The following is a 10,781-nucleotide window of genomic DNA, read 5'->3' as shown; positions in this document are numbered from 1 at the left end:
GAGTCTGGGGGAAGGCTTTGCTGGAGACCAGAGGAGCGGGTCCCGACCCCGGGCTGCAGACCCGGCCCGCGGAGGCTGGACACCGCGCTGCAGCGGGGGCGCGGTCTCAAAGACCGCGAGTTGCCGCGGACCGGGAAGAAGGGGTTCAGCGACCCCCAGGCTGCGCCGCAGCTCCCCACCCCCAACCCGCTCTGGGCGGTTCACCCTCCGCTCGCGCGGGGACCCCTCCGCCGGGAGAGGAAGTTGCAATGGGGAACCAGGTGTTGGTGGGGCAAAGGCGTTAGGCGGGAAAAGGGAAGAACAGGCCTGCGGGGGCCCGGGTTTGGAGGGGGAGGCGTTGTTGGGGAAGAGCTGGTGTTGGGGGGGTCGACGTGTTTCAGGTCTCCTGGGTTCTGGACTTGGTGGCGCACCCCTGAGCCCCAGTGTCTCCTGCCCTAGTCTCCAAGCCCCAGCTGTCTCCTACCATGACCCCCCCACCATGTCTCAGCTCTCCATAATCCTCCCAGACGCCCCCTGAATGCCCCTGTCAGCCCCCAGCTACCTTGAAGACAGCCTTCAGGGGTAGGTGCTCCCAGCCTTGTGCCCAGGGTGCACTGAGCACCCTCCCTCCCAGCATTTTGAAGCTAGTCTGGTTGTGTGTCACTCCTCCCCAACATACACACACTGATGACAGACCACACAGCTGGGGACCCGACACCCCCAAAGGTGATGAAGGCCAACAGTGGGCCCATGGGTACCCAAGAAAGCCAAGCTCTGCATCTCAGCCCCCAAATGCTGCGCCCCGACTTAGACTATGGATAAGAAGTGGGAGGAGCCTCCGGGCAGAGCACTGAGCGGGCTCATGCTGGCGGCCAGAGCCCATTCAGACTCTCAGATGCTGGACAGGGTGTCTGAGGGAGCTTGTCTTTACGGGAGCATGCAGCCACATTTTGCTCCCTCGGAGCAGCTTTGGGGTTTGAACCAACAATGTTGTGGGCAGCAGGCCAAGGCCTCATCCCTGGTGCTACATTGCAGCCTGAGAGGCTCTGCCCTGCCCTGTGGGGTCACTCTGAATTGGAATCACCCAACACCACCACTGTCTCCCATAAAAAGGCCAAACTGAGAAACAGGGTGGGTGGTGATGGGGACAAGCCTCCCTGTGCCCCTGGGGGATGTTCTCAGGTGCTGCCTTCTCTGCCGTTTGGTGATGGCACCTGTTTATGCACAAGTTTCGGAAGCTGATGTGCCTCTGGGGGCCACCTTTGGGTTCTTAACCCTCCGTGTGCCACCAGACTGGGTGGAGGGCCCCCCAGTGGGCAGGGGGGCTCCCTAACTAACGAGCTTCTCCTCTGCCCACAGTCCTCATCTCAGGGGGCATTGTGGCTACGGCTGGCCAATTCACCCAGTGGTACTTCGGGGCGTACTCCATGTATCCTTGCCTGCAGCAGCCACCCTGTGCCGGCGGGCCGGGCGTGGCTGAAGATTCCAGCAGTGGGACTTGATGGGGCAGCGGGTGCCCACAGTGGGTATGGCTCACCATCATTGAGGGTGCTCTCACCCCATTCTGTTCAGGTTACAGAGCTTGAGCTCAGGACAGCAGGGTCTGCAGTGGGCACCGGGGGCAGGGCGGGCCTGCCCAAGTGGACCCATGATGTCTGCAGTCATCACACAGGGTGATTGCAGCCCTGACCCAGGCCAGCGGGCGATGGCGCAGTCCTCAGCCCCAGGGGGAAGACACTGGGGTCCCTGGCTGGCCCTGTCCTCCTTTGCCCAGCTGGTCCAGCCTTTAGCCCCTGCACACTCATCACAGGAAGCCAGGGCAGGTTGAGGATGGGAGGGAGCAGGATGGGGCTGAGGGGTGGGGGGGAGGTCAGACCTGTGTCCTGGCCGAGTGACCCCAGGTGGCTGAGACTCTCCCTCTCCATGAGCTGTTGTGTTGCTTGTCTGTCACCCCCCCCCCCCCCCCCTTACTTCTCCTTAACTGAGTGCTTAGCGTGGCGGGGGTCCTTATCTGCCTGTTGGAGTACCCCCGTGGGAAGAGGAAGAAGGGGTCGACCATGGAGCGCTGGTGAGTCCCGCAGTGCCCAGGAGTCCATTGGAGGTGCTGGCCCAGCACCGTGCACAGGCATGAGCGCTTGGCCAGCCCCTGCAGGAGCCTGTCCCTTGGACAAACTCAGTTTGTGGTCCCTGAGATGAAAGAGGCTTGGGGTTCCTGGAGGAGGGCCGGGAAGTCCTGAGTGGGACGGGTACTCACCCTGCTGCCTGTCCCCCTGGCCCTGCCCTCCGCCTAGTGGACAGAAATATATGACACCTGTTGTGAAGATGTTCGGGCCTCTCACCAGGAACTACTACATCCGGGCCTTCCTGCACCTCGCGTGAGTCCTTACCACTGCCCTTGCCCTGCTCTGGGAACCAGGAGGCTGGCGAGCAGGCACTCCCTACTAGTCGGGTGACCTGGGCAGGAGACCCCGGGCCAAGTCAGACCCCCATCCCTACCCATTTGTTTTTCCCAACAAAAGCCTCAAGCTCGGACAGGGGTTCCCAAACTCTCTCTCAGTGTCCTATTGCTGTGTGTCAATGCACCCAGCCTGCAGGCTTGAGCCAGTCATAGTTGCACTGCTGCTGGTGGGGCATGCGAGTGCATCTCTGCCTGTGCTGGGTGGTTTAGTGCTCATCCAAGGTCCAAATCCCACATGAGGCCTCTTCATGGGTGCTTGGGCTTCTTCCCATCATGGTGGCTGGATTCCATGGGCTAGTGGCCTACAGCCAAACCTTGGCAGGGCTAGGCATTCCTTTGGTCTGGAGTCCCGTGGGACATCACATGACTACGGTTCTGTCCTGAGATCTCGAAGCCTCTACCCTAGGAGTGGGGCTTCCAGTTCATTGCTGACTGTCCTTCCTGCTGCACCCTGCCCTTCCCCAGGCTGTCCGTGCCTGCAGGCTTCCTGCTTGCCACCATCCTGGGGACTGCCTGCTTGGCCATCGCAAGTGGCATCTACTTGCTGGTAAGTGGTGCCCTGGCCCGTGACAGCCTGTTCCTCACAGCTGCTCTCAGGCTGAGGCAAGGCCGGCCGGGGCTCGTGGGGATCTTGCTAGGAGCAGGCAGGGTCCTGCGGAGGACCCTCGTGAACATCTCAGGTGTCCGGGCCCTTCGCCACATCTCACCCTGCCTGCCCAGCAGAGGACAAGGGCTGGGCCCCACTGTCCCTACAGACACTTGCCTAGAAGCTCGGGAGCTCACACGGCCTGTTCTGAACCCACCTTATGGGGCTCCTTGGCCCTCTGGACCATCTTTCTCCAGTGTTGGGTGGGTGGGGGAGACCTCTGGCAGACACTTGTTAGCAGCACTGATGCAAACAGTTGAGTTTGCCTGAGCCTTAGAATGGCCTCACGGCAGGAGGAAGGCTGTGGCTGTGTGGCGCCTTCTCATCCTTGAAAGGGCAGCACGGGTGAGTGCCCACAGGGACCTCTAGGTGCCGCTGAGGACAGGGCCTGGGACACGGGTCGGAGCTGGGCGGAATTTCGGGAGTTTCCCAGCAGGCCTGGACAGGGCGAGGCTCAGGTCCTTGGGTCTGTCTGTTTTTCCCTTTATATCTCCAGGGCAGGCAGCTGTCATGTGCGTGTGTATCTGTGTGTGCAGATGCATGTTGTGTCCCTGTGAAATGTGCCGTTGCTTTGTGCACATTTGTGTTTATATAAATGGAGTCCTGTTTTTCAAGTCTCTGATGTCTGCTCATGTGTCTCTCCACCCAGCGCTGGTAAGTCCTTCCAGCAGCTCTGCACCCTCCTAGGGCCACCCCCTCGTCCCAGCTCTCCGTGCGTGGCCACAGGGAGCCCTCCCTCCAGACCTGCGTGTCCGTGTCCCTGGGTTGAGCTTGGAGCGGAATTGCTGGGCCTACTCAGCCTCTGCACCAGCCCGGGCCTTCTGCAGCTGACCTGCGAGGGCCGGTGTGGACTTGCTTCTCTGACCAGCTGAGTGTGGACACTTCCGCGGGCTTCTGCTCTCCTCTTCCTGGCGAGCCCTGCTCCTGGGCCTGGCCCGCCCCCTGCGGGCCTTGCTGCGTTCCTTGTTGGCAGCGCAGGGAGTCCACAGGCAGCTTTGCTATTACCGTCGTAGCTTTGCCTTGTGCCCACCCCTCCCTCCCACACAGGGCGCGTTTTGTCATCTTGATGTGCTTTTTGAAAACAACCTCTTTTTAACAGGGGAGTGGCCGGCACACAAAAGCAGGTGTGGGAGAAGTAATGGGACTGTCACCCTGTGGGAGGAGGCCTTTGTGTGGAGGGTTGGCCACTCTGGCCTCGAAGGTATTCCTTGAACAGGACACCACTGTCTGTTAGTCCGTCCATCCGTCCATCTGCAGTATTTGCTTTATGGTCTCTGCTTTGTAAAAGGCCCCTCATGCCCTGGGCCGCAGAAGTAGGCGCCTACACTCTCCTCTGTCCACTTCGCTCAAGACAAAATGGTGCAGGTCCCAGAAGGTCATCTTATGATCACACTCCACCCCACCCCTGCCACAGGACAGCGCAGGACCCCTCCCTCAGTCTCTGGGGGGACACAGCCTCTTCTTTCCCCAAGGCTGTGGCTGGCCGTTTCAGACTACCAGCCTGGCGGGTGCAGCCCGGCGAGTCGCCTGGTTCACACTCGGTTGTCAGGTGCTATGGAGTCAGTTTCCAGGCCCAGCGGCCCTCTGCACAGCAGGACGGTCCTCACCACCGTCCTTGGGCTCGGGTCCACTGCTGCAGCCCCTGTGTCCATCCCCCTTGTCCGGGGCCCGCCTCCTTTCTTGCCCTCCACTTGACCAAGCATGGCATCCTCCTCCACGGCCCCATAAAGTATGTAAACAACTGAACCAACAGCACCAAGAAGCCGAGCCTGTCGGCGTGGCTTAGAACTGACCACCCAGGCAGCTTTCCGAGGCTTAACCCTCACGGAAGCAGATGGCCACTTCTTGGGGAGTGAGCGGCTGGTGGATGTAAACTGCCACCTCTCAGCTGGGGCGGAGCACTTAAACACAGTGCCACCAGGGCATGAGAAGCTCAAAGTATGTGTGTGTGTGTGTGTGTGGTGGTGGGGGTCCATTAACTTTTCTTAGTCCCCCTCGTTGGATGCCACGCCTGCCTGTGTTGATCAAATAGTACAGAGACAAAATCAAAATGCCCCAGCCAGTTGAATCTGAGCCTCTGGGCAGGGGTTCTCCACCTTCCTCATGCCAAGACCCTTTCAGACAGCTCCTCATGTGGTGGTGACCCCCCAACCTTAAAACTGTTTTCATTGCTCTTTCATAACTGTAATGTTGCTACTGTTATGAATCGGGTGACCCCTGTGAAAGGGTTGTTTGACCTCCCAAAGGGGTCATGACCCACAGGTTGAGAACGACTGCTCTGGGGTGTGGAGCCTGCCTTTTAGGTTAGACCCTCCCCAGCAGCACTGAGGGTGCTGAGGGTTAGGTAGTGGGCTGCCAACTGCAAGGCTGGGAGTTCAAACCCACTCGTAGCCCCTGGGGAGAAAGATGAGGCTCCCTGCTCCCATGCAAGGATGCACAGCCTCCCCTGCATGACTCGGAGGCAGGTTTGTTAGGGACTTGCTGCACCCCCCATGTGCGGAGGGGGCCAAGTGCGGAGAAGAGGGGTCCTGCTCCCTGGCTTGCCCCTCCTCCGTTCCCTCCCTTGGAGTTGACCTGTGAAGAAAGAGAGGTTCACACCACAAAGTGACCTCCAGGGCTTTCCCGGAATCCCCACACCAGTGTGAGAGGACCTGCCTGATGGTCAGGAGGCCCGTCCTGCTCTGTGGTCTGGGGGGCAGCACTCAGCCTCTGGGCCACCAGTGCAGGTGGGGTGGGTGACCTGCGTGACCCTGTCCCCAGGCAGCCATCCGAGGAGAGCAGTGGACCCCCATCGAGCAGAAGCCCAAGGACCCACCGCAGGTGGGCGGCACCATCAAGCAGCCTCCCAGCAATCCGCCGCCCCGGCCCCCAGCTGAAGCCCGCAAGAAGCAGCCCAGCGAAGGGCAGGCGGAGGGCCCCCCAGGTGGGGACAGCGGCCAGACCAACCCCATCCCGGTGACCGACGAGGTTGTGTAACACTCCCCTCCCCGCCGCAGCCACCAGGTGGCACCCTCGACCACAAGCAATAAAGGGACCAAGCAGCGCTGCCTGGGTCTCCCTTCTTTGTGGGAGAATTGGGGAGGTTGCGACAGTTGACCTTTGGGTGCATGGCCATGCATGGGAGGGACCTAGAATCCTTCCAGGTTTTGGGGAGGGGGGTGTTTGTTACCTCATCCCTCAGACCCCAGGGGGGCACAGCCATGGCCACACGGGATGGGGGTGGAGAGCTGTTTTCAGCGTATAGGTGAAGTAGGTGAGGGAGGCCTCTAGTGTCCCCAACATCTGGCTGTTATTGGGGTCTCTGGCCTGTCCCCCTGCAGCCTGAGTCACCCTCCCAGTGTTTATCTACAGGGTGCACATCCACACACCCCAGCCTGCCTGCCCTGTCCTCCTTGGTGGGACTCCTGTGACCTGCCCCCCATGGGTCTGAGCATTCCTTACGCCCTGCCCCACTGCTGGCCTCACTCTCAGAACTAAGGGGCCCTCTCATGGCTGGGGTTGGCAAGACCTTGACCCTGCCAGGGTCACTCCTAGGCGCAGCAGGACTCCTCTCCAGTCAGTCCCCGCCCCTTCAGTGCCAGCCCTGAGGCCTGCCTCCCCCTCCACAGCACAGTCTCCTGCCTCCAGAGCCCCTCCACAGTGGCCATAGGACTCTACCCTCACTCTGCCCGACATGCAGGCTGCCCACTGTGGTCCCAGCGAGCCCCCCAGCCCCATGCTGCTCTGCCTTCAGCTGGTCCTGGGGTGGGTGGGTTTGGCCTGGTGGGGTCTCAGTGGTTGGAGAGACCCCATGGACAGCAGGCCCCCTGGAGCAGCTGCCCTCAGCTGCCTGGGTCCTGGTTGGACATGAGAGTGCTCACTGCCCTCTAAGGGGGGCCCTCAGATGCCCTCTGAACTGGCTGTCCAGGGCAGAGAGAGGATCCATGGAGTGGAGCCTGCCCCACCCCCACTGTGATAAGGTGCCCCTCCCCTGGGTGTGTTTGCTTGTTGGGGCACAGAATGATCTAGAAGCACTCTATAATCTGGACTTGGTGAGGGGTGGAACCTGGGCAACCTACTGGGTTACACAGTGGACTGCTAGCTACAGTGTTAACGGTTCAAAACCACTGGCTGCTCCTGAGGGTGAAAGGGGAGGCTGCTCCAGTGGAGGAGCCTCAGACACCCACAGGGTCAGCTCTACCCTGTCCCGCAGTCAGGGTGGGCTGGAGGCAACTTCACAAAAGGTCCCCTTGTGTCCCCAGAGGATGATTATCAATTGGACCACACATTTAAATTTAAAATCGATAAAAATCATTTATTAAGAAAATAAGAGGGCCACCTGTCCTGAGGGGCCACCAGGGGGAACCCGCACCCAGTGACTTTTCCTATTTGACAAGGAAATCAGGCCCTTCATCCCTCTTGGCTATGTTGGAAAAAAGGCTCAACTGAGGCTGGGGGCAGTGGGGCAACGCAGAGACACCCGCCCCCCCTCCACCGCCCCACCTCTGCTGCAGACCTAGGGCGGCGGGGGGCAGAGGGGTGGGGGGCGGGCCCACCAGGCCCACATAAATAACCAATAAATACGCATAAATAGAGGGGGAGCGCCCCGAGGCGGCCAGCTCAGCGCACCGACCTGGGCAGCACGCAGGTGCAGCCGACCGGCACGCGGATGAACTCAGCCCGGAAGGCCACGGCCCCGGGCAGCGGCGCGGCCGAGCCGTCGGGCGCGCAGGGGCGGCGCCGCAGCACCAGCAGGCTCTGGTGCAGCTGCACCGAGTTGAGCGCCGGCGTCTCGCGGCCCGTGCGCGCGCTGATGCAGCCGCGGCACAGGCACTCGGCGAAGGCCAGCTTCTGCGGGTAGCGGTTCTCGTCCGTGTCGATGCTGCGGGCGGCGGGGAGGCGGGTGAGTGGAGGCCGCAGGGACACCGGGCGCTCGCACCCCCTCTCCCTCCTCCAGGGAGCCCCCTTCCGCCCCCGAACCACAGGCTGGTGCCCCATTAAGGCCTGGGTTACCCAGGTCTCTGGGCGGGCGGCTGGGCGGGGGCGGCCCACCGAGCGGGGAGAGGCCAGCGCCCAGGCCGCCGGGGGCTCACCGGTATCTCCAGGGGGAGATGGAGCGCTCATGCACCTCGGCCGTGAACAGCTGCTCGGGCCGGAGCACCGGGCACTGCGGCCTGGCCAGCGACCTGTGGTGTCTTCTCTGACCCGCCTCCTCCAGGCCGGGCACCAGGGTCACCGGTAAGGCCTGCTCCCACCTGACGCCGCGAGTCAGCAGGTGGCTGGGGGGCTGCCCCAGGGGCAGCTCGTGGGCCAGGTAGCAGCGCGAGGTCTCTTGGGCACCAGTGGCCCCCCTGTTCGGGGTGGCGTGGTGGGCCAAGCTGGCGGGCAGCCAGAGCAGCAGCAGGAGACCTGAGAGGAGCTGGGGGCAGAGGGCGACAGCTGTCAGTAGGGCCTGTGCAGGGCCATGTGACCCTACCCCAGCTTGCCCTTCCTCCCGAAGATTTGGGGGGCCTTTCTAGATCTCTCCTTTTGGGACCAGGTGTGCATAGCCTAGGTGGGAGCCAGGTGCCACAGTGCTCACCATCGTGGTGGCGCCAGCACCTGGGATGCAGAGCTTGGGAGGAGGCGGCTGGGCTCCCGTGAACAAGCACACCTGGCTGCGCACCTGGCGGAGGAGGAGTTGTGCGGCACCTTTTATACCTGGGGCCACACCTGTGGAAAACCCAGCACTGCCCCACTTCCTCCTGGGGAAGTGCCCAGCACCGCTTCCTCCCTGACTGTCCCTTCCTCCTCCAGGGTCAGCACCCCCACTCCATCCCCTCAGCTCAGCTGGGGCAGCCCGTTCAGTCACCTGCGTCAGACTGTCGAGAATCTTCCACAGCGGTGTTAGTCCCTGTACCTTCCCCTTGCTTGTGAATTCACTGGTTTTGCATCTGCTCGCGTGTTTCATCTTCTGTGGGACCCCACCCACTGGGGCCACAAGCAGCCTGATTGACAGAGACACCCCCACTCCCCGACTGGAGCCCTGGTGGCATAATGGTTACAAGGAGAGGAGCCGTGCTGCTAACTGCCAGGTCAGCAGTTTGAAACCACCAGCCGCTCCGAGGGAGAACGATGGGGCTCTACTCCCACCAGCAGTCTGGAAACCCACAGGGCCAGATCTACTCTGTCCTATAGGGGCCCGGTCAGTGGTTAGGGTGACTCGATGTCAGTGAGCCTAGAGGTAGTTGGCTGACGGGCACCACGCAGAGCCTGCACAATTGTGCATGTGGGTAACACAACAGAGTTCATTTTCTTAAAAAAAAAAATGTTGAGAGAGAACAAGGCAGAAGTTTATAGAGCGGCCGTGGCTTCACAGTGGGTAAACAATTCAGACACACTCAGATCCAGCTCATCCTCCTCCGTCTCCAGAGGGACCATCTCGGGTCTACTTCTTCCCTGTGCTTCCTGCTCCCACGCCTCCTCTCCTGACCCCCCGAGCCTCGTCCTTGGCCACAGGCTGCCCGTCTGACCCCGAATTGTTCACGTTCTAAGTCAGAGGGAGGTCAGCTCCGGACCTGAAGGTCAACTCCTAGCCTAGGGGCTCCCACTAGTCTCTGTCCTGCCAGGAAGCCCGGTCTCCTCTTGGAAGGAGTCTGAGCTCCGCTCCACATTTTCTCCCACTCTACCCAGGACCTTCCCACGTGACGTCAGAGCAGCAGGTAGCGGGTAGAAGGCAAAGTCTGTGTGGTCTGTTAGACCATGGGGCTAATTGTTTCCCCCTGCCCTTGGATTCCATCCCTCTTCTCTTCTGGGGGAAGAGAAGACCACCAGTTGCACAAAGCAGGATATCCAACATGTGTTTGTGTTGTGCCAATGGCATCCCTGAGACTCAGGCCTTGCTGCCCCGGCCAGGGCCAGTGACTTGTGCCCTCAGGGTGTCTGGTGATGTCTGAGGAGTGTCCACAATCACTCTGGACCTGGCATGCGCCACCACGTGGATGTATTTGCACAAAGGTAAAATATACATATATACAAATACCCTGTTAAATCTGCATATGTGCATGTAGCCACGCCCATTCCCTCCCACACCTCAGCACGATGCCTAGCCAGCATCTGCTTGGAGATCCCAAGATTGCAGGGTGTGGATGGAAAGATATTTCCTGACTGCCTTTGCCCCTTGTAAACCTCCCAAGGTCTTCTCTGCCTCCCTTTTTCCCAACCGCCCCCTCTCTGTGCACTGCCTCCTCCTTCACCCAGGTTAACACGTGCCCGCCCACCCTCCAGCCCCTGACGTCTTCCTTTCCCACCTCACGCACTGCTGACTCACCGTGAACATGTAGGACAGGGTCGAACTGCCCCTGTGGGTTCCCGAGACTAATTGTTTCTGGGAGTAGAGAGCCCATCTTTCCTGGTGGAGCTGGTTTTGCACTGCAACCACTCCTCCTGCCCTGTAATCATCAAATGAGTTTTCTGAGAGTAGAGACCTAATCTTGACTTTTTAGACCAGTGGTCTCAACACTACCTGGGCTTTTGTGCTGGACAATCCTCCTCACTAGGCACCACTCCTCCCTGCCCCCCGGCCCCCACCAGGCTCATCCCCTCAGAGAGGTTTCACGGACCTTCAGGCTACAAAGCTGCGCCCCAGTCCACTGTGGGCCTGCAGTGGAGCCGCTCTGGCTGACCCGTCCTTCCCTGCTGGGCACGCAGTCTCAGGTGGTTTCCAGCTCTTTGGGTGTT

The 10,781-nt window shown here is 60.8% G+C and overlaps 2 protein-coding genes across 2 annotated transcripts; one reads left to right on the top strand and one right to left on the bottom strand.

Annotated features, from left to right (window-relative positions):
• The first annotated feature begins 248 nt into the window (after positions 1-248).
• LOC101658151 (cytochrome b-245 light chain) lies at positions 249-6,130 on the top strand. Its single transcript, XM_045293604.1, has 7 exons — positions 249-266; positions 507-561; positions 1,339-1,408; positions 1,973-2,047; positions 2,271-2,354; positions 2,903-2,984; positions 5,844-6,130. The coding sequence occupies exons 1-7, from the start codon at positions 249-251 to the stop codon at positions 6,057-6,059; spliced, it is 600 nt and encodes a 199-aa protein (XP_045149539.1). The 3' UTR covers positions 6,060-6,130.
• A 1,552-nt stretch (positions 6,131-7,682) lies between these two features.
• On the bottom strand, positions 7,683-9,482 carry IL17C (interleukin 17C). Its single transcript, XM_004704743.1, has 4 exons — positions 9,441-9,482; positions 8,644-8,727; positions 8,156-8,481; positions 7,683-7,944 (listed from the first exon to the last, which is right to left on the bottom strand). The coding sequence occupies exons 1-4, from the start codon at positions 9,480-9,482 to the stop codon at positions 7,683-7,685; spliced, it is 714 nt and encodes a 237-aa protein (XP_004704800.1).
• Positions 9,483-10,781: the final 1,299 nt, after the last annotated feature.

The sequence above is a fragment of the Echinops telfairi genome, unplaced genomic scaffold (genome assembly GCF_000313985.2).
Source record: "Echinops telfairi isolate 266 unplaced genomic scaffold, ASM31398v2 ScPeMD7_2291;HRSCAF=2852, whole genome shotgun sequence".
Taxonomy (NCBI): domain Eukaryota; kingdom Metazoa; phylum Chordata; class Mammalia; order Afrosoricida; family Tenrecidae; genus Echinops; species Echinops telfairi.
This window is presented reverse-complemented; position numbering and strand designations above follow the sequence as displayed.